Source organism: Benincasa hispida, chromosome 9 (genome assembly GCF_009727055.1).
Source record: "Benincasa hispida cultivar B227 chromosome 9, ASM972705v1, whole genome shotgun sequence".
NCBI lineage: Eukaryota > Viridiplantae > Streptophyta > Magnoliopsida > Cucurbitales > Cucurbitaceae > Benincasa > Benincasa hispida.
The window spans coordinates 22,077,546-22,101,572 of NC_052357.1; the positions used below are offsets into that span (position 1 = coordinate 22,077,546).

At 35.5% G+C, this 24,027-nt stretch overlaps 1 protein-coding gene across 1 annotated transcript; it reads right to left on the reverse strand.

Moving 5' to 3' along the window:
* Positions 1–6,525: 6,525 nt before the first annotated feature.
* Positions 6,526–21,163, reverse strand: LOC120085766 (protease Do-like 2, chloroplastic). Its single transcript, XM_039041948.1, is given in 22 exon segments — positions 6,526–7,108; positions 7,186–7,217; positions 7,219–7,244; positions 7,821–7,871; positions 13,661–13,732; positions 13,829–13,853; positions 13,963–14,048; positions 14,145–14,232; positions 14,355–14,458; positions 14,848–14,904; positions 15,173–15,252; positions 15,400–15,499; positions 15,745–15,803; positions 15,977–16,043; positions 16,173–16,250; positions 16,506–16,613; positions 17,583–17,627; positions 17,968–18,031; positions 18,189–18,262; positions 19,023–19,073; positions 19,487–19,663; positions 20,823–21,163. Coding segments are annotated over 22 exon segments (1,905 nt in total). The 5' UTR covers positions 21,036–21,163; the 3' UTR covers positions 6,526–6,860.
* Between the last annotated feature and the right edge of the window lie 2,864 nt (positions 21,164–24,027).

Consider the following 24,027-nt stretch of genomic DNA (forward strand, 5'->3'; position numbering starts at 1 on the left):
GGAAGATCTTGTGGTGGTCTACACAAGGATTCGGAGGATTTTGCAGCTGGAAATGGAGATTTCGTTGGTTCGGCCAAGGTATGTTCGTGAAACCCATTATACTCTATTTTTAGCATGTTTCTTTTCAACCAAAATTATTGAATTAGAATGCTTATGGATCCTGATTTCTTCTGTTGCGTGATAGTGTTGTTCCAACATATATCTGTTTATGTTATCAATCGTCTTCCTTCTACTGTTCTCCATAACGTGTCTACTTTCGAGCGGTTGCATGGGACTCCTCCATCTTATTCTTATTTCATTCAAAGTTTTTGGTTGTGCATGCTTTGTTTTACTCCATCCCCATGAACATTCCAAACTTGAACCTTGGGCTGGTTTGTGTTGCTTTCTTGGTTATGGAACTGAACATAAAGGGTTCTGGTGTTGGGATCCCGTATCCAACCGATTGCTTATCTCCCGTCATGTCACCTTCTGGGAACATCATATGTTTTCTAGTATTTCTTCTTTTCATGCTTCTCTTCTTGGCACTCAGTCATTCTTCACTAATCCTGCCACGGATCTATTCCCTGCCTGTGATTCTTCACCTGGTTCTGAGTCTCCCACTGCACCCGTGCTAGAGCTTGATCAATCTTCTGCTTCTGCTGCACTCTCAGATCTACCATCTGTCCTCGATGCCGATCATGTCCCTGCACTTGTTCGTCGGTCTACCCAGGTAAGAGAAACCCCTCATTATCTACAAGACTATCATTATTTTTCCACTGTTATGTCCTTAGTTGAATCTCAGTCCTATCATGAGCCTTATACTAACCCTCTCTGACAGCAAGCAATGGATGAGGTAAAGGAACTCCTATTCAAGAGAACCTATGAGCGGAAGCAAGATCTTTCCAAGCCCATTGTGAAAGAATTAAACGTATTCACAAATATACAGAACAGTTATGCATCTTAGAACAGATTACAACATGCTTAAGTAATTAAATACAAAAGGAACGAGAGACATACCTTTAAAGAACTCTTCTTCTGTGAATCTCTCGCTCTCGTCAACAAGTGGACAGCAACCTCTCGCTTTCATTCAGATCGTCTACCCAATTGTCTAGTGATCACGAATAGTCTTCTCCTCAAACAAGCTCCCTTTGACACAACCACTCAGCAACCTTGGTATTCTCGGAGTGAGAATCCAGGAGGTGTGGGCTCTGATGTGAATTTGGTAGAGGGATGGAGGAAGACAATGATCGAACTATACGATCAAGCAAATGGGAGAAGGGTTTGTCTATCGCATAGAATGAGATGTTGATCGTTTAGTAAAACTCGGTTAGTACACAACCGTTTAGTAACTCTCACTTAGCACGCGATCGTTTAGTAAATCTCTTTACGCAATCGTTTAGCAAAAGGCGCTTTACACAATCTTTTAGGCTCTCGCTTAGAAGACTATTGTGTAGTCTCTCGTCAACTAAACAATTAGTAATGCTCTAATGAATCGATCTTTTGATAAAATGAAAACTCTTTTCATTTTATCCTTCAGTTATGAAAACTGAACATAACCTCCCACTTTCACGATTAATAGAGAAAATAACCAACCACAATTATCATATAATTGTTTTAATTATAAATAAATATAATAACTAACTTATCATATTATATTTATAACATATAGTTTTAATATCACGTCATATGGTTTCTTTCTCCTTTTATTTAATATAAATCACATTTATATTAAATTCCTCCAATTAATGTATCTCATACATCATATCAATTATATCACATATAATTGAACCAGTTTAATTATATCATATATAATCAAAATCCCTCTTGTTAATTTGAACACTTCAAACTAACCAAAATCTGATTCTCAACTTGAATTCATTGAGCTACCAAGGGAACTTATGGATATGTGGCTCAAAGATCCAACGGTAAGTGAATAACTGACTAAACTCTTTAATCACGAAATCCGCCATCCGTTAACTGTCGGACACTCCATTAAAATCGACAGTTACAACTCTTCTCACTAAGATAAATTTCTGTGTCCATTGGATTAACCAATCAACAGTACGATAACCTTCATAGATCGCTTGTAAGCTGGGCCAATTTACTGTTTGCCCCTGTAGTTACATCTAACTCCTTAAGTAACCACTGATTCCTCTAATGAACATACATCATAGTCCTACTATGAGTGAATACCTCTCGGGCCATGAGAAAGTGTATAGCGCCACATCGTTCAAGCCCCGAAATCAGCCCTTAAGGGAGAAATCTATCTATTTACCCCTACTCGGGGAATGAGTGAATTCCATCTTGTATAGCTGAGTTCCCAGCTCCCCAATCAGAAAAATCCCCAAAGTGGTAGGTTTGAGTCAGCAATCTGGCCATTCGTGCTCATTCAAATCAAAGGACCGCCCCCATAGGCAGGAGTTCCCAACTCACTCAGGATTAAGGTCATGTTACCTATGGTCATTTTAGATAAATGAAAGTCTCTGTCATGAATGGCGTTATATAACGAGCTAAACACTTCGTGGTCCAATCTTATACAAACTCCTTTATATAGGACACTCTCGCTCGCATGTCTCCACATGAATGATCAGAATCAGACCATCTATAGCACTTTACAACACTTGTAACATCTACAAAGTAGGTCATATCCGTATTGTCACCAGGATAAGATTTTCCTCCTTTATCCATATACTACAGACCATTTAGGTTATCACTTAAGGCATGATCCACTTGTATGTCTCCACAAACATGCTTAAGTTACAATGATAACCAGGGATCTTAGTTTATTGGTTTGTGGTAAATGCAAGTAAAATATCTCATATTTCATAGACAACAGTGAAGAAAATATCTCATATTATTACATCACAAGCGTTTGTTCGTACAGGTATTTACAAACTATAAGACCCTACGAGATTAAGGGCATCAACCCCAACATGAGGAACTTTAGGCTTTAAAAAAGACTCACACTTGAGAGTACATTGATCTACCATCTGACAAAAAATCCATCGGCTGTAACTGGATCTATAAAATCAAGACCCATTCGGATGGATATGTCGAACGCTATAAGGCTCGTTTAGTGGCCAAATGTATTCATGGGAATATGGTATTGATTATGAGGAAACCTTCGCTCCAGTTGCACGAATGACATCTGTACGGAGCCTATTGGCCATTGCAGCTACCAGATAATGGCCTCACCTTCAAATAGATGTTAATAATGCTTTCCTCAATGACACTTTATCTGAAGAAGACTATATACAGCCGTCTTCTGGTGTCTCCTTCCACCAAAGAAGGTCTGTCTTCTTTGTCGTGCATTATATGGGCTCAAACAAGCTCCCCGTGCCTGGTTTACAACCTTCAATTCTACAGTTACTCAACTTGGGTTTTCTTCCAGTGCCCATGGCTCTGCCTTGTTTACTTGGAAAACTTCCCATAGAATTGTTCTCCTCTTGTTATATATGGATGGTATGATTACCACTGGTGATGAACCTCAGGCTATTTCAGATATCCGATGATATCTAGGAGAACATTTTGAGATGAAGGATCTGGGACCGCTCAGTTACTTTCTTGGTCTTCAGGTTTCATCATGCTCTGATGGATACTACCTATCTCAAGTAAAGTATGCATCAGATCTTTTCTCTCGTTCGAGTATCACTGATTTTGCCACAACACCAACACCGTTGGATCCTAATGTTTGTCTAACCTCTTTTGATGGTGTTCCCCTCCAGGATCCAACATTGATAGACAACTAGTTGATAGCCTTATCTACTTAATAGTAACTCGTCCAGACATAACTTATGCGGTTCATGTTATCAATCAGTTCATGTCCACTCCATGCACTATTCATTACACGGTCGTTCTTCGTATTCTGCATTATGTTAAAAGTACATTGGGGCATGGACTTCAATTCTTCTTCAATCCTCTTTGGTCCTTTCTAGGTATTCTGATGCTGATTGGGCAAGCGACCCTATGGATAGACGATCCACCACGGGTTACTGTTTTTACTTGGGTGACTCTCTCATCTCCTGGCAGAATAAGAAATAAACGGTTATTTCTCAATCCAGCACTGAATCAGAGTATCGTGCCCTTGCTGATGCAACTTCAGAGTTCTTATGGTTGCATTGGCTCTTGGCTGATGTTGGTTGGAAAAGGGAGAGGAAAATAAACATGCTTGTCTTATGTTATGCATTAATCTCCATGCGTCAACGGTCATACATTGAACTAGAAAATATGAAATATGTGTTAAGCTCGTATGCAATGACCTTGCGTTCCTATCACAATTTTTCTTGCTTTCTCGCCAAGTATAACGAGAACGCAAGTTTCTCGGGATGATCCGAGGTCGAACACAAGGACTTGTAACTCGATAATGTTTGTGAAGTAATATGTTTGAGGCGATGAATAAAAGTAAAAAGACAGAAGTTAATGGATTATGCGCTACTCTTACTCCTAACTAAACAGATTGAGCAATGGAAGTTTAACTATGAAAATTGATAGAGATGCAGCAACTGTTAATGCATAATAATGTTCATTATATTAGGTCACTCGAGTAATCCCAGCTCTCGGTGGCCATCCGCATGCTTATATCTCTATAATGCATGGTTGTGTCGAGCATAATATCGTGCCTATCCCTAGGAACAAGGCTTACTTTGCTTTAATGTGTTCCACTATTTACCTTCTCGGACAGTTAGTTGTGGCTAGTCAACTCATAGATAGGCATTGTGATAGCTCATAGACAAGCATTGCTTCAGCCTCACCAAGCGAAGAGGACTAACTCACTATACTCGTGCAACGCACACCTCTCGGTGGGTTGCTACATGCATCTTATCTCTAGGCTGCACGATTGAGTATGCGACTATCTTCGATGCTTAACTAGATGATGAATGTAGATGATGATAAAAAAAGAAGATGATGATGAAGATGGTGTTGAAGGAACTAAGATATGCATTTATTACAAACTATATTAATGTCTTAAGTCAAAATGTAATACAATACAGAGATAAGAGGAGAGGTGGAAGGCTAGATGTAAGCAAACTCTGGTCTCACTCGGAATGGGCTGTGGAGGTGAAGAATCCTAAAAAAAAATCTTGCTCATGCTTTCATTTGTGATCACAAGGATCTGTCTTAAAGTTGAAGCTCGGATGATTTGAAGTGAAAATCCAAGGTGCTATTTATAGAGCTCAAACAATGACAGCAGTGATGATTGCGTTCTGACTCACTGCTACCTTTGTCACGGTATGGGAAATGTCAGCATCACCTTATTAGGTATATGTTCAAGCTTGTTTCTCCTGAAGTGTCAATGCATTCCACCACTTGGCGATCAATCTTCCATTATGATCATCACTCTATGGATGCAACATTCCATGTGGCGAACTAAACTTTATGAGAATGCATGTGATTACTCTTGCGGCGATCTGAGATCGACACATACGGTCAATTCCTACAATGGCTGCAAAAATAGACGCTTTGATGCATAATAACGCATGATATAAGGTTAGTGAGGATTTCTGGTGCAGGTCGACGCAAGCTCACTTTTCCACATGAATTCTTGATATTATTGACCCATATTTTGCTTATTAACCCTCATAATTCTAAGTAAAAAGCTATAATAACTTGTATTTTTACAAGCTATCAACTGACATGGAAGCTCCCCAAAATTCTGTCACTATTTTCCATTGTGACAACCATAATGCCACTCAGATAGCACATAATGATGGCTTTCATGAACAAAACACATTAAGACTGGCTGCCACTTTGTCTGCCATCATCTCCAGAGTTCTACTCTGCGCCTTCAATCTATACCTACAACCGAGTAACCGACTGATATCTTCACCAAAGCCCTCTCTTTCGGCACTTTCATCAGCTACTGTGCAAACTCAAGTTGGTCTCTACTTTACCACCTTGAGTTTGAAGGGATGTTAAATTGCATTGTAAAGATTTAGGTTTGTTAAATTATTTGAGATTTGATGGGATGGTTGAGATTTGAGGAGAGTTGTAGCTATTTTTAGGTTCTTGTGTACCTATGTATACCTTGTATTTTACATTGCCAAGTAAGAGAATAAACACACAACTTAACAAAACCAATAATTTAATGACAAAACAAGCATTTCTTGCTAAGAAAATGAACTTAACTCAACAATAATTGGCATGGTCTTACACCTTAGAGGTTGAAGATTCAATCCCTCATCCGACAATTGAATAACTAAATTTAAAATTTCATGAAAGTATATAAACTAAAATTGAATACTTCAAACTATAGAGACCAAAATAATATTTTAACCTAGAAAAAATTTAACCACTTTTTAAATAAAAATATGAATATTTGAACATAAAACACTATTTCACAATTTTATTAGGGTTTAAGTTAGAATTTGCATAATCTCACATTATATAATAGCCTTAAAGACTTGTTTGCTAATCAAGAAATTAAGGTAATTTTTATTTTTGATGTATGAATTCGTCTCTCTTTAATAAGACCATTGTAAATGAATTTATACAAGTGATTCGAACTTTTCAAAGGATGAACGGCTCAAATCTATCTAGAGATAACCATGTCTAAATCAGTCCTTTGGGATTGGAAGAAAGAAAAGAATGATGTATTTTTTACACAACTAATATTTTGTTAGTCTTTTACATCAATGGTACAAAGCCTTCAATGGCTGATTTCACCATATTATTTTCTGCAAAACTTTTGCTCCCCTTATATTCAGTAGCAAAAAAAAATTGCAACCTACGATACAGGGGAGAGAGAATACAACGAAATAACCTGCCGTATAACCAAACGACCGTGGTGGAGCCCCCGAATCCGGTTGCCTGCAACATCTAAGCATGCATCCAGATCATATCTGCAGGTAAAAATTCAGATCAAGTGGCATTATTTTGTGTGACTATGCCCAAAGAAGTCCCTCAAAGCCCATTTCTACATTGGAGACAGGACTATCACCGTAATTCTGATCTACTGGTCCTTTGTCGTCTCCTGATATATCTACGTATGGCTCCAAAAGATCTGAGGACCTTTCGGATGGAATACCGTAATCTTTGAGTATGCAGGACGAAGCTGCAATAGCAGCCTCCCTCTCAAGAACGGCAATGTAGTTCTCTTCAAATTCGAAAACCAAGAATGTGTCGTTGCAGGCTGGATAAATGTCACAGACAAGTGTTAAGTGAAGCCAGAAAAACCAGATTATGAGCATTGAGATTACTGGTACTTACTGTCAACAAGGTGTGTTAAGTGATGGATATTTGATTCGAGTTCCATTCAGTTTTAAAACCTGCAGTAGTGTCGCATATATCATTTATCTGTTTTTCAGAGAGTTCTACTCAGAGGTTGATTCAAGACTTCTCTAGCGTAAAAATTTTGTATGTTTTTTTTCTCTATTTTTTTTAATATTATGTTTGTTTCTTCTAATTTTCCTTGGTTATGGAAACACTTGAATTCTTAATCAAATTCTAATATAAAAATAAGCTTTTGAAAACTACTTCTTTAAAACCTAGTTTAGCTTTTGAAATATAGAAAGTAGATAACAACATACAGAAATTCATGGGTGAAGTAGTAGTGATGATTGATTATTTAAAGACCACATGGTTATCAAACAAGACTAAAATGTTGTATTTTGAAACTTTTTTACTTATTAATTTTGTATTTGAAATTTTTGGCTTAGATTTTAATTTTGGACTATACTAGAAAAAACTAGAAAAAACAAAATTAAATTCTTAAAAAAATTATGATCAAACTTGGTTTAAAAAGTTGATTAAATAAATTTGTGCTAAACTTTGAGGTTTGTGTCTATTCCATCCTTAGTTTAAGAAATTGATTAAATTACAGATTAAAGATTAAGGTTAACTACCTGCTGATTCCCCATATCCTCGTATCCAATGTTCACTTCGTTTGCCAGGACCTGAGTGTGAAAAGATGTCAAGTAAATTATATGGAAACAAGAAGTAAACAACTTACCTGAAATAAAAGGCCAATGCAATGTGATTTGTTTGTTCTTGTTGCAATACAGAATCTTTCTTTTATTTTGTATGATTTTACAAGAGAGAGCATCCCTTATAATACAACTATGATTAGTTAATTATGGAATACAGACTAATATGAAGTACAAGAAAATGAATAACATATGTAAGAATAAAAATAAAACTATAATTGACAGAATGGAGAAATCAGAATCAAGTAGGTAGGGAGATTTTCCATTTTCAACATCCCCCTCAAGCTGGGCAATATATATTGATTAAGTCTAGCTTGGTTTTAAGTCTTCAAACATATTCTTGGATAGGGCCTATGTAAGTATGTCAGCAATTTGCCTCTGGTAGGTATGTAGCTGAGTGAGATGATTTTGTTTTCAATATTTTTTTTTAATAAAGTGTCGATCAATGTCCACATGCTTATGTCGATCATGATGGATTGGTCCTTGGCGATACTGATAGTAGCTTGATTATCACAATGTACCTCCATTGGTTCTTCTGATTTGATTTTAAGTTCAGATAGAATACTTTTGAGCCACATTCCTTCACATATTTCTTGAGCTAGAGCTCTTAGTTCTGCTTCGACGCTGCTCCTGGATACTACAGATTGTTTCTTGCTTTGCCAGGTGACTAAATTTCCCCAAATAAAGGTGCAATATCCAGAAGTTGACCTTCTGTCTATTTTGAGCTTGTCCAATCGACATCTGTGAAGATTTCGATATTTCTTTCTCTTAGATTTCTTGAAGTATAATCCCTCTCCTGGAGTTCCTTTCAAGTACCTGAGTATTCTGTATACAGCTTGCATAGTGTCTTCTATTGGACTATTCATAAATTGACTTACAAAGCTAACTGCAAAACAGATATCAAGTCGTGTGTGAGTTAGGTAAATCAATTTTCCAATTAGCCTTTGATACTGATCTTTGTTAACCATTTTGTGATTGTTTTTTTTTTATTTTGTGATTGTTTGTGTTAGCAGGCTTGCATCCAAGCGTTCAGTTTTCTTTAACAGGTCAATGACATATTTTTTTGAGAAATGCTCAAGCCTTTTTTGAGCGGTCATTTCCATTCCTAGAAAGTATTTAAGGTTGCCTAAGTCCTTTACTTCGAATTCCTTGGCTAAGAGAAGTTTTAGATTTCTTATTTCTTGTTCATGGTTTCCTAGAAGGATATGTCATCTACATAGACAATGATAATTGCTATTTTTATTTTGAAACAGAAACAATTCATTTAATTAAAGAATATCGAGCAAAAGCCCAAAGTACAAGAGGATTATACAATGAGCTAACTTGTGCAAGAATGTTTGACGAAGGAGTATGGTCAGATTGACATTGTGAGTACCCGTTTTCCTTTACCACTCTTGAGAATTTATCAAACCACGCCCTAAGGGATTGTTTTACCATATAGGGATTTTTTAGTTTGCATACCTTATTTATGGTTTGAGTACATTCTACACCGGCCGATATATCCATATACACTTCTTCTTCTAAGTCTCCATTAAGGAAGCATTCTTTATGTCTAATTGGTGAAGAATCCAATCATTATTCACAGCTAGGGAAAACAGGACACGAATAGTATTTAATTTTGCCACGGGGCAAATGTTTCTTGATATCAATGCCATAGGATTGGGTGAATCCTTTGGCGACGAGTCTAGCTTTGAACCTATCTATTTCTCCATTAGCCCTATGTACTTGATGGTGAAGATCCATTTGCATCCTACTGTTTTCTTTCCTAGAGGGTAGATCTGTTATTTCCCATGTGTGGTTCTTTTCCAAGGCCTTTATTTCGTGCTTTCAATTAATGTCCTTGAGGGCTTCATAGACATTGTTCGGAATTTAAACTTGGGATAGTGTAGTTGTGAATGCTTTAAACTTGGAGAAGAGGTTTTTGTAGGACATGTAGTTTTAGATGGGATGCATCGTACAGGTTCTTACCCCTTTCCGTTTGCAATAAGAAGATCAATGTCTTCAGTAAGTGTTTCAGCTGTGGAGTTGGAGACATGATTTTCCTGTATTTCGGTTGGATTTTGATTGAGTACTGGTGCATGTTTAAGGGTGTTCTTCCTTCTAGTATAAACTATAGGATTTTTCCTACTTTCTGGTGGCCTTGATTGGGAATATCTATTTCATGTATATAAGGAACATACGGAGTACTCTCTTCAATGAGATCTAGTTTTTTGTTTCCTTCGTTTTCCAAAAGTTTTTCATTTTCTATGAGGGTGGAGTTCAGTGGTGTCTTGCTTTTTGAAGTAAGGTTGGGTTTCAAAGAAGGTTACATCCATGGATGTATAGAACCTTTTTGTAGTGTGTGGAGTAGCATTTGTATCCCTTTTGGCTTGGAGCATAACCGAGAAAGATGCATTTTATTGCCTGGATCTAACTTACTCCTATTGGGTCTACGATCTTGGACAAAAACTGTGCAACCAAATATTTTTAAAGGGACTTGAAAAAATAATCTATCATGTGGAAATGTTTCCTTAAGTTTTTGTAAGGGAGTTTTGAAGCCTGACATTCAAGAGGGCATTCAATTAATAAGGTAGGTGGCTTTTAGAACCGCTTCTCCCAAAAAAGTGGGGGGTGTTAGCGTGACACATTAAAGCTCTAGAAACTTCTAGGAGATGTTTTGTTTTTTCTCTCCGCAATTCCATTTTGTTGGGGAGTGTTAGGACATGTACTCAGGTGGGCAATACCTTTCTTGTTTAGAAAATTTTTCAAGGAAGTGTTTAAAATAATCCTTAGCATTTTCAATGTGAAGGATTTGGATTTTGGTGTAAAGAGATTGAGAACCGTGGCAAACAAATTCCGGAATATGGAAGTAACTACAGATTTTTCTTTCATTAAAAACACCCAAGTAAGTCTAGTGTGATCGTTGATAAATGAAACAAACCATTTAGCTCCTGTTACATTCTGAACTCTAGGTCCCCAAACATCACTATGCATCATAGAAAAGGGATAAGAGGGTTTATATGCGCTTACCGGATATGAGGATCGAGCCAATTTGTCATTTCACAAGACTCACATTGAACACCTGAAAACTTTATTGAAAATATCTGGAAACATTCGTTTCAAATATAGAAATTGATGTCCTAAACGATTATGCCATAACATTATTGTACTATCAATTGTCTTTAGAAGCAACAAAAGTAGATGTACTAACATATTATCTTTAGAGATAACAAAATTAGATGTACTAAATGTACATCATAATAGTCTTTAGAAATAAAACGAGATTTGCAAAGACCTAACTCCTTGACTTGTGGCTTAAGAGCATTTAGTATGTAGAGACCCGAGGTTTCCTTAGCATTGCCAATCATCTTCCCCGAATTCAAATCCTAAAATATTCAATTATGTGAGTAGAAAGTTGCACTGCAGTTTTTCATAGACATTAGTTTGCTTATGGAAAGAAGATTGCATTTAAGATTTGGGACATGCAACACATTCTCTACATACTAATCTTTAGATACAAACACATTGCCAAATTCTCATTACTTTAGAATAGTACCATCGGCAATCTTTACAGTAATTTGACTGTTACAATGTGTGTAGTTAGTTAAAAGTGAGATGTCACCTGTCATGTGATCTGATGTACCAGAGTCAATAATCCAAGTACTACAATTTTCTTTGGTTGCATTAAGGGCCCAAAGAAAGTTACCTGATTGTGCCATTGTTGCTACGCTGGTTTCTAATGTTTTTTTAGTAGGTTTCGGTTGGCCGAATAGTTTTTGGAGAAGGTCCAACTGCTCCTTAGTAAACACATTACATTCAGGGTTGACGTTACCTTATGATGATGTACTTGCTTGATAGGCCTTTCCACGTCTGTCTCCTGCACCTCTGTTGGGCTTCCAATCTGAAGGTTTTCCATGAATATCTCAACACACTTCTTTAGTGTATCCTGGTTTTTTACAGTGTTCACACCATGGTCTTGGTTTTCGTTGTCGATTCTTAGTTCCTGTGTAGTTCTGGTTTTGATTGTAACGGTTATCATGAGCATTTGTACGTACCTCATTACCAAGGTTTCGAGCAAGTAAGGCTAATCCTTCAAATTCAGAACTTGCAGTCACTCCTAACATTAGTTTCTTCCTACTTTCTTCTCTTCTTACTTCTGCAAACACTTCTCTAATGTTAGGTAATGGTTTAATAGCTAAGATTCTACCACGTACCTCATCGAGTTCTTTATTAAGGCCAAGCAGGAATTTGAACACTCGTTTCTTTTCAACTATCTTTTTGAATGTAGCTTCATTTGCAGTACACTCCCACTTATGGCTTTCAAATACATCCAGTTACTGCCAAAGGCGAAATAGTTGAGTGAAATAGTGAGTGACTTGCATATCCTCTTGTCGTAGCTCATGAATTTTTCCTTCAATTTCAAATGACTCTGCCGTATTTTCTTGGTCAGAATAAGTTTCACGTGTTGCTTCCCAAATTTCGCTTGCAGTTGAGAAGAGTAAAAATCCTTCACCAATCTCTGTTGTCATGGAGTTGATTAGCCATGACATAACCATATTGTTTTCCGCTTTCCATGTCTTATATCTTTGATCAATTTGGTCTGGGATAGGATTTTTGCTTGACAAGTAGTCTTCCTTTCCTTTTCCACATGTAGATAACCAATGTAGATAATTCCTTCCATTTAATTTGTGATTAGTGATTGGAGAATGGTCCCTTCAGTATTGTTAGAATTTATGGATGCCATAGAAAAATTGTTGATTGGCAAAACAAGGAATTAAGGACAAAATAGGAAGGAAAAAAAAGGAAAAACTTATTTAAAAAAAAAAAAGCAACAACAACAACTCCAGACCCAGTTACTATCAAAAAAACCCGTTCCAGACCCAATTCAATTGGGTTCAAAAATACTCCAGACCCGAAAACTGCTCCAGACCCGACCCGATCAGGTTAAAAAAAAACTTGCCAACCCAATTAGGTTAACACGATTCAGCCACGCTATTTATCGACCCGATTGATTGATCAGGTTAGACTCGATCCTCCTTAACACGATCCGACCCACGCTATTTATCGACCCAGTTCAGCAATCGATCGCCATTCTGCATCCACGATCAGCGGTCACCCACGATCGGAGTCGTTTACAAGAATCGACACCCACGGTCGACGACTTTGAGCCACGGTTGACGATTTTCAGTTGATGAACGAGCTTCGTGGTTGTCGGTTGAAGAGTGTGTTTCGGCCGGGAATGCTTCGATTAGTTCCGATTAATTGTTTAGACGCGATTTGATGCGTTTCGGCCGGACGTTCGTGAGAGTCGCAGTACGAATTTGCTTCGGACGTGAAGCTACAAGGAATCTGATGCACTGCTTCAAGGAAATTGATATGTTTGAGATTTCAATGTTCTGTTTTTCTTTTCTAGGGTTTCGGACGTGAAACCTATAGAAAAGATTCAAAGAGATGGCTCTGATACCATGTTGCAATACAAAACTCTTTATTTTATTTCTTGTGATGATTTTACAAGAGGGAGCATTCCTTATATATACAACTATGATAGCTAATTATGGAAAACTTATAACAATAAAAAAATGTACATATGGTAAGAATAAAAATAAACCCAAATTACAGGGAATAAAATCATATGTACAAGGTAGGAGGAGATTTTCCATTTTCAACGGTTCTCAATAAAATGAAAGCAAGGAATGTACTCCAAGATCCATAAATTAGATATGCGTTATCTCAACGATTTTGATACTTGTGGTTAAAATCGAATCAAAGTTGCAACTTACCTGCGACAGGATCACTATTTGTTCCCCTTTGAAACTTGCCAAGGAATAGCGTGCCTTCGCCAGTAATTTTAACTAATCAAAAGAGAAAATGAAAAATACAACTTCACATTATGGAAAAAGTAATTGTAATCTCTGACTTAAAAAAGTATCATCCAAAGTAAACTATACCCCAATAGAATCTTCACATTCTTCGCTGTAGAAAAATAAAAGTGAAAAATACCTTGAATTAGTATTATGCATGAAAACTGTAAATCTTTTATGAGAAAATGTAGTTTAAGGCCAACTACTAAGTTAGAGCATACTCTATTAGAGGTTCAGAGAGTGGAGTAAACACCAAGCCAGCAATTATTAGATAAGAGGGCTGACCACCATCAACGTGAAAGGGAACCTTCAGTGAAGTGCATTAGAAAGAAACACAATCAGCACAAGAAATTTGTACAAAACCAAATCAAATGAGCTCCATGGTTATCAAGCGTGAGCATACCAAGTGCACGCGTGGATTGAGAATGACTTTGGCTTTGATATGCTCTCCTGATCTAATAATACCAAGCTCGGCAACATCACCAGCAAATCTGTAAACGATGTAATTAGTTATTGACTCAAATTAAGGTATAACCATAGCAAAGTCGTGTCTTCTATATAGCACAGCATAAATTATAATGCTAAACATCAAAAGGCATTTAAGGTTCTTCACTTTTGACTGATGAGGTATCGAAATACTATGCGCTCATTTGTCCGGAAAGGTACTGTTCCTTCACATCCAATTTTAATATCATCGAAGCTAACAATGACATCTCCCTGAAAACAAAATAGGCACAATCAATTTCTTGAACTACAAAACGTTAACCTTTAGTTAATTTGACTCTATAACTATCGCTTGATAGGTTAATTCATAAGTTGACATGAGTAAAGTCACATGCCAAAAACGTAATAACTGATGTAAAACAGACAGAATTTGTGATTTTAAGTTTTTGAAAATCAACTTGTCATAATTAAATTTCTCATTGCAAGGGTCCTCCACAATGGACAATCGGTTGGATTTCACATGCTGAGATCCTTTTCTTATTCTATTTTCTTTTTTTTTCTTTTTTTTTTCAATAAACACATGCGTAGAGGTAGTTTTCCATGAATTTAAACAAGTTAAAGAACAACCCAGGACAATAAATTCCAAATAATGTCATGTGTACCTCTTTTAGGACATTATTAGCATCAGATGTAGGTTCTACACGCCGCACCAATACACCCTAATTCACACAGATGTCAGGTCAGAGAAGCATTGGGAATTATCACTTAAAAGATACAAGGATGTCAAGCTCTAGCATTGAAAACAAGGGACCAACTTAAGCAAACCTAAGTTGTATATTGACTAACAGTAAGCAGCCACTCTAACATTGTATATGATATGATCAAAGGAAAGTTTTTCTCTAATTACCCTAAAAAATAAACAATAGATGATAATCAAAATAAAATCCACTAGCCTATAAAAGAAATGCATTTTCAGAAAAGACAGACCTCATTTGACTTCACCCTCAAACAAGCACGCAATGCTGGATTTTCCAACTTCTGCAATAAAACTCCAAGGGAAGGAAAACCTGGAATTTCTTAACAATTAGGTACATGCTGAAACATTATACGATGCAACCACATCTAAGTGATTGGCTAACCTGGTCTACCTTAATAAAGTGACAGATAATGACAAAGAACATGATAATATGTATCAGAAAGTTAAGAAATCTCACCAGTATATTTCCCATTCCTTTCATAATCGTCCAGAAAATGAGATACAACTGTAGTTGGAATAACATATCCAATGTTCTCAACTTCTTCAGATCTATAAACCTAAAGGAAATTTCTTGTAAAGGAACACTAGATAGAAATTATTGTTACACAAAAATGACAGGAGTTTGCCTAAGCGAGATATCAATTGAAAAATATGAGAGGTTATAAATGAAGGCAACTTGATAGAAAATCAGCCATGTCTCATACAACTGATTGTGCTGATTGTAAATAATGGATTTTAACATTTACGACAAGAGTGTCTTTTCGTAGGGCTAAAAGTGAAAAAAAATACTTAGAAAATCTACCTGAAATGCCACTCCAATGCATTCCCCTTGGTCATTGAATGCAGGACCACCACTATTACCTAAAATCTAGCAAGAAGAGGCAGTAAATATTACATAGATAACATATCAATATTTCAAGAATGCAAGGATACAGATACATAGTAAAGGACAAGCTGGACGCAAGACCATCAAGAAATAACCAAAAAGTAATCAGCGGGATGAATTTTTTTTATAAAAATAATAATATACTGACCAGGATTTATGGCAGCATCAATTTGAATGCCCAACAGATCTGATGACCCGTGAGCATAGGATGTAACCTGAGGAAATTAATTTCATAGATCAATAGTATATTTTCTATAACAGCCATACATTTTACCATTCAAGTGATCCATCATCTATGCGGCAAATAAGCAGTTAAAAAGTAGTCAGAGTCAGACAAGGGGTACCTCAATACGTGACACAACTCCCCTAGTCACTGATATGGTGTCTCCCCCGAGGGGATATCCCACAACAGTCACAGCATCCTGCTCAGAGGTAGAGCAAAAATTGAGTGCAAGATAATCATATAAGCCTACAGCCCTATGCACATAAAGCAAAATAATGTAGATGATTTCTATCTAGACAATCTTCGTTTTCGAATGAATAGGAGAGAGGTGTAGTTATCAAAACAAAGCATTTGAAAGAGGGAAAAAATGGGACTTGGGAGGTCAGGGCTTGCCAGAAAGTCAAAGATGCCATAAACTGGAATCAATCACTCAATGAAAGAGCCAAGTGCAAACCTGAAGGCAAGGCAAATTCCCAAACTTTAGTGGTTCGGCTCCTTTCCAAAACTCCTCATTTTCAACTGAAAGTAAAGCTATATCACAATCAACTCCTCTGGCTAAAACCTGTGTATAATATCACTGAGAAGATGGTAAGCCCAAAGATCTTGCAAAAAATCAATAAATACACAGCTTCAACCTAAACATCTCACTAGAGAAATTGTTAATCCCTGAGCGACACAAGCATCAATTTTTTTTAATATTTTTCATTTACTCGAGAATTGAGAATGTGAAATTTATTAGACAAAAGACGGTATTACTATAACTAATGGGCAAAGAAGCTACGGAAGGAAATTATTTACAAGAAATGAAACTTTTCATTCATATAGGCAAAACCTTAACAAAGACTTCAAGGAAGGAAATCAGTAAAATAAAGTCAGAACCTTCCTATAAAAAAATAACTAAATAAAGACCTTAGTAAAAAAACAATACTTTGAGAAGGGCCAAGAAGTTTTACAGTTATAATTCCACAATGCAAAAAAGGCTCGTTTTCATTCTTACAAACAAAAGAATTTTAAGAGAAACCATGTTGAATTTTTCAGGACATGACAGCCACTAGAGGGCAACTAATTTCTTCGGATTGCACATGTTTGGCCATTCAACTTGCTTAGAAATTAGTGGAAAGGATTTTTCTTTTATATTCTATAGACTTTTCCTTTGACACAAACTAGAATATCAGGAAATTTTGAATAATAAGCCTGCTTGTATTTTTATTTTTTTTTTCCTTTAAAAATGTTAGTAATGGTACATGTTTTCATGCCTAAGTTCTCCAAAATCTGTTAAAATAAATAAAGAATTTCCGATGCTCCAGCTTGTTTTGCACGCCAAATCCTCTCTCACTTGTTTTGCACTCACTCTAATTTGTTTTTCCTTTTTCATGCTTCTTTTTCTTTTATCTCTTTCTTAGGCAACCTAAATTGCCTTCACAATTTATGAGAAATAAAGGGAAGAGAAATCTTGACTCTGAACAGAACAACAGAATATCTATCAAGAGAAACTCAAAAAGAGAAAAACAAGTTTCTCGACCAGCAATACCTTAGCTACGTACTTGGTATCATCTCCCCTTTTCTTTACTTTGACCTACAACCGAACATCAACAAAACATGCAAAATAGTAAACAAGAATGTGCTGACATCAATAAATTGTAGCTGATATACTTATTTAGCAAAGGAAATATGGGATTTTTTGAAGATCGGGTTAAAAAGGATGCTAAGATCTGAGCACCGGACATAAGAAAGTAATGACATCAGAAACACGTTGCTACCTACTATGGTTTCTTTCTTTCTTTTATTTCTTTTCTTTTTAATGATCTTCAACTATGCATGATTGAACCTACAGATGAAATGTGGATCCAACAGCACGTATAGGAAATAGATATTATTATCAAGGAAACGAAGGCTCAAATGTCTCAGTACATTACCTGTGTATCATGTTCTACACAATGTGCATTTGTCAAGAGTTTACCATCACCAATCATAAAAGCACTGCATAACAGAAAAAGGAACAAGAACAAAGTGAACATAAAGCATAATAAGTGGTTTGAACAATTACAATATAAAGGATAGACCCCAAAACTCAAAGTGTGAAACTGAAATCGACCTATTCCAAGTCTAGATAAAAGATAACATCTATAGTACTCACCTCCCAGTACTTGTAAACTGCCTTTGTTTCTGCCATGGTAGGGAATAATCTGGAGCAGTATGGGTACAATAAACCTGAACGATAAATCACAGATGTGAGAAGAAAATCTCGTGAATTAAATTATGCGGTAACTACATACTCGGTGAGTCTGCAAAAGTGAGATAAATAAGTTATAAGAAGGTTTTTAAACAGGCTCCAACAAGTGAGAAGAAATATCCTTGAAAAGTGAAGAGATGAACAAGTCGTGCATTTCAGCAAATATGCGAACCAGCTTACACAGTCTGCCAATAGCAAAGGATATCTTCACCTTTTCTCTTCTTTTTTTCCCTTTTTAACGACAGTAAATTAAATATGTGTGTGTATAAATACTTTTTATTTTTTGACAAGATAAAACTCTTTTTGTTGAAATCAATAAAAGCAAAGAAAAGACAATCATCCCTAGCCAATACCATTTCGTAGAAGTACAAGAAATCCCAAAGCAAAGGTATTGATACCTTGAAACTTGTAAATGACTTTTATCGTTAGATATAGAAATTATTCACCGTTCACCATACAAAAAGTAATCCAAGAATTAGACTTATAACGAAGAAGTTGAGTTATTTTGGTCATTGTCTTTAGATCAAGTAAGATAAGTAATTAAGAATTGAATCCTGAAAATAAATAACTTATCCTAATTCCAACTGTGACTTGTTTATTAGGAAAGTCAATCAAACTTCACATAGAAATGAATGCAAAAACCTGAAGGTAATTGTAAAATGGATGTGATGCCCAGTAACTATCATTGCTTGAGGCAGTTGATCTGAATGGTAAGCTAAGGCTTTTACTTTAAATTACCTTCACAACGGCATTCAGAAAAGCTGCATCTTGGAGATTCCCTGGTTCAACCTGAGATTTTCAAGCAGTTATCCACAGGATTATAACAGGAAAAATGAGAAAAATAACTCCCAAAAATATGGACATGGTACACATGATCATGAAAACCTATAGCAAACGCAAAGTATTACTGAAAAATTGGTATTTGAGCACTCCCATTGGTTTCACTATCCTTTTTATACTCTACAGCTATTATACAGATCAGTTAAGCTTGCGATCTGATTTGAGATGTTAAAATTAATCCCTTTGAGTAAAGCCTAACACCCCCTGCAAAAATCCTGAAATAATAATGGAAAATGCCAATTTTCACAATCTCTAATGAAAATGGCCATTGTGTCTAATTTGAATGATTTGAGTGATTGATTTATTTATATGTAGCATCACACTGCAACTCAAATACCAAATGCCGTAGCCACTAATCATACCTGCTCTTCGGTTGTATAGGCCAACTCTTTTTTATCTTTCCTCTGCATGCCAAATGATTTATAAGCTGCTGTCTGCAGTCGGCCAGGATTTCTTTGGGCATTGTTTTCTCTCTGATACAGCAATGCTATGCCATCTTTTGATTTTCGAAGAAATGGATCATGTGGTGCAGATTCCCTCTTCATGTAGTGACCCACGTTGACCAAAATATGTTAGAAAAATGATGCAATAAAAATAGTCAATGAGATTTTCTTTCCCCATTTAGTTAACGTTAAACAATTAGCATTCCTATTAAATTTGTTGCACGATTTTTCATATTGAAATTCAAAATTGAGACTAGTAAGTTTAATAGTAAGACTAATAGTCAATGAGATGAATCTTTTCACTTCTTTCTCCTCAAAATTGGAATTCAATTCAATCAAGAAAGCATAACCCTATATTAGGTGGTAATTTTTGATATTATATTGTTTCGTTTCTTTATTGAGACTAGTAAGTTCATTTGTAAGTAATCTGCTTGCCTCCCACCTCGTCCTAAGTTATCCTAACTCTCCCGCCACCCTTCTATAATACAATTTCCTTTTTTTTTTTTACATGTAAGGTAGAAAATTGAATCTTTGACCTCGAGGTCGACAGTACAAATTTATACTCGTTAAGATAGCTAATACAATTATTTGTAATTTTACAAATACAGCACAAAATATTATGTATAAATTCAAATATCAATCGATTGACTATTAAGACAAGTATATATGTTAACATGACACAGAAACGGGAAAACCTGATGTTTATTTTCTATATTGTGCCGAAATTTTAGTTCGATTTAAGAATCTCAAAATACCAAATGACGCGATAGGCATGTTATTGCCTTAATGGAAATTTTGAAGAATCGAAAATGAGATGACACGCTGCAAGAAAATGTCGCTCCAAAAGCTCAACCGAGAATTCAGTCTCTTGACGCACAATGCTTAGTTTCAGGTCCGATGAACTCGCAGTTATAACCAAGAAGTATGAGACCTACAATAGCTCAACGTATAATGGAAAGCTGAGACTGACTGACATTTTCTTGCAGCAAAAAGGGACGAGATCAACACATGAACATGTCCTTTAATATTTTGAAGACTCCATAACGAGATAACACGCTGCAAGAACATATCACTCCAGAAGATCAACCAAGATTCGAGTCTCTTGACACGAAATACCTATTCGTACATTTTACTCCACGTTCTCAGTTATAATACCGTCAACATGTAAACAAAGAAAAAAAAAATTGTAAAACTCGGAACAAAGACGACACTGAAGTGGATACAGCAAGCAAGAAGCATTAGGCCTACAATATACCTCGACGTCGAAGTTGCCAGAAGAGGAAGAAGCGGCCGAAGAGGAGCGTCGTTTAGAGCCGGAAGCGTTTCTCCGGTTATCGATGGCAGTAGGAGTGAGCGAAACAATTGATCGCTGCGGCGTGGGCAGGCGGCTCCGGGAGGGAAATGAGGAGCGGAATTTGACGGTAGAGTCAAATGCAGAGAAGCAGCTACTGGCCACTGCTGCAGCCATTGCTCGGAGCTTTGAGAAATGGGGAACTGATAGTGAGATATATGAATTTTATTTTTCACATACTAATGTCGTCGGAGACAGTGGGTCAGTGCCGGAGAATTTTCTTATCCTTTAAGCGAAAATGTAGGATTGGGTAAAGCCCGGCAGAATTTTGGCGCCTCCATGACTAGTTTTGACCCAACATATGGGCTTGTTGGGAATAAGACTGCGACCCATTGAAATTGGGCCGAACTTTGGCCCTTTAGCTTATTAACCCGCGAGAAATTTATGAGAGCGTCTCGTAGTTCTAAAATTTTAAACCAAAACTTATGATATTTATAATAGACGGTAGAATAAAAGAAAAAATCTAAAAATATATTAGATCTTTAAAATATTTGTAAATATTAATGAGTTGATTAGAATTTTTTTTTAATTTTCAATTTTGTCTTCTTTTTTTTATCTTGTTATACACTTTTTTTAATCTTTTTATTTTCTTTCTCTTCTTCAATTTTTGCTTCTTCTCTCACTTTTTTCATTTTTTTCGTTTTATTTTATTTCATTTCCTTCTTTTTTTCCTTTCTTTTTCTTTTCTTTATTTTTTATTTTCTTTCATTTCTTTCTTTTTTTCCTTTTTTTTCCTTTTTTTATTTTCTCTTCTTTCTTCGGATTTTGCTTATTCTTTTTTTTTCTTCGGTTCTTGCTTATTCCTTTTTTTATTTTTATTTTTATTTTTTCCTTTCTCCGATTTTTGCTCCTTCCCTTATCTTTTTTTTATTATTTTATTTTATTTTATTTCTCTGGTTTTTTGCTTCTTCCCTTTTTTTTCTTTTTTTGGTTTTTCTTTTCTTTGTCTGGTTTTTGCTTCTTTTTTCTATTTAATTTTCTTTCATTTTTTCAGTTTTTGCTTATTCTCTTTCTCTTATTTTTAAAATGTTTCTTTCCTTTATTTGAATTTTTTTATTCTTTCCTTCTTTTTCACAGTAATTATGAGGTTGAGTTCCATACGCATAACTTGAAAGTACTTAATACATAAGTGACTTAACACCAACAAATCAACCATCGAGTTTGATTATTATAACAACTAATAAATATAAATAGCAAATGAATGTCTATCAGTGATAGCCACTGATACTTTCTATCATTGATAGCTTAATCTTTGATTATATCTTCGTAGTTAATAGCCATTTATAGAAATCTATCATTACTAGCCAACTTGGCGAATTTAATTAATAAAGTTGAATCTCGAACTAAAATGTAAGTTGAATGCATAGTATGTTTATTAGTGATATAAGCTATCATTGAAAATAAAAGGGACTTATAAATGTTTGGGAAGGACAAGAAATGGGCAAAAAGGTATTCAGTGGCTATGATTGATAGAAGCTACTACCGATAGCATGTTACCAGTGGTAGAAGCTAATACTAATAGCATGTTATCGATGATAGAAGCTACCCGATAGCACGTTATTGGTGATAGAAACTACCATTAATAACACGTTATCGATGATAGAGAACTATCACTGATAGCATGATATCAGTGAGGTCATTGATAACATCTTATTAGTGATGTTATCAATGAAAGAAGCTATAACTGATAACCACAATATGAGTGATATTAGTGATATCGGTGATGAAACTTAGGTGATATCTATATATCGAGTTTCTTTCAAAGGTGATAACCAATTATAGAAATATATCATTGATAGCCTCAAGTGTTAACATTTCAAGGTTTATTATAATTGATGAAAGTCTGTCAGTGATAACGATTGATAGCTGCTATCAGTGATAACTATGATGAAAAATTATTAGTGATAACTATTGTGGTAATTAAAGTCGTTGGTATTATTTCAAAGTTGATCACTATTTATAAATGTATTATTGATAACCATTGATAGCTTTAAGTAGTAATATTTCAATGTTGATTATAATCAATGAAAGTGAATCAATGATAGCTACTAATAATTGACAGCAAATTAAATGCCAATATTACAAAATTGTATTGTTTTTCTCAAATTGGAAGCTAGCTGATAGCTGCTATCAGTGATAGTTTTTAATTTGAGAAAACCGAAAAGAAGTGAGCAAAATGGTGGCTAGGCATTAATTTTTTAGTCTTTTGCCATTTTTTTTATCTATACATGCAATTATTTTATTCTTATATTACATATTCTATTATTTTGGGTTCGAATTCTATTTATGCAACTAGCCCCAAAATTTATTGGGATTTCTGCATAAAATACCTAGAGAATATACATATATTACATCGATATCTTAAATATTTCATTTTCTACAAAAAAAGACTTATTAGCTTCTATATTTTCATTAATATTAGTGGCTATTTACAATTTAACTCTCACTTATGTTATATATATATATTTAATTAATTATTTTTCTCTCCTCCACGCATATTCTCTCTCCCATGCATACTCTCCCTCCCATGCATATATTCTCTCTCACTGATAATATAGTTCATATATTTTCTCTTCATAATTCACACTCATTTTTTCCCCTCTCTCTCTTTTTTTCTTCCCCTCCCTTTATTTTCTCCTTCCGGCGGTGTGAATTACAGGTGGTAGATGACGGCGTGGGACGAATTGATGGCTCAACACGAGATGACACGAATGACTTGGGACAAATCCATGGTGCAAACAGCGTGGGATGAATCGACAGTGACGGGTTGAGCAAGATTCGATCGACGCAATGGCGGGGTGAGCAAATCCGGTGGACGACGACGGGGAAAGAGATATGTGCCGGCCATGGCGAATAAAAAGAGATGAAGATGGAGGGATATGTATTATAACCCCAAGATGGACTTTATTGTCTCCTATTTATGTATATATATATATTGTGATATATATGTACTTTTTTTTTTTAACTTTTGTAGGAATTTGCGGTGGTATATGTATTCATTTATTTGATATAAACAAATGTTTTTATATTTATTTAGCCTTAGTGTATTATAATATATATATTGAGTGTAAATGAAATTTATGAAATATTTATATACTGTGGTTTATAT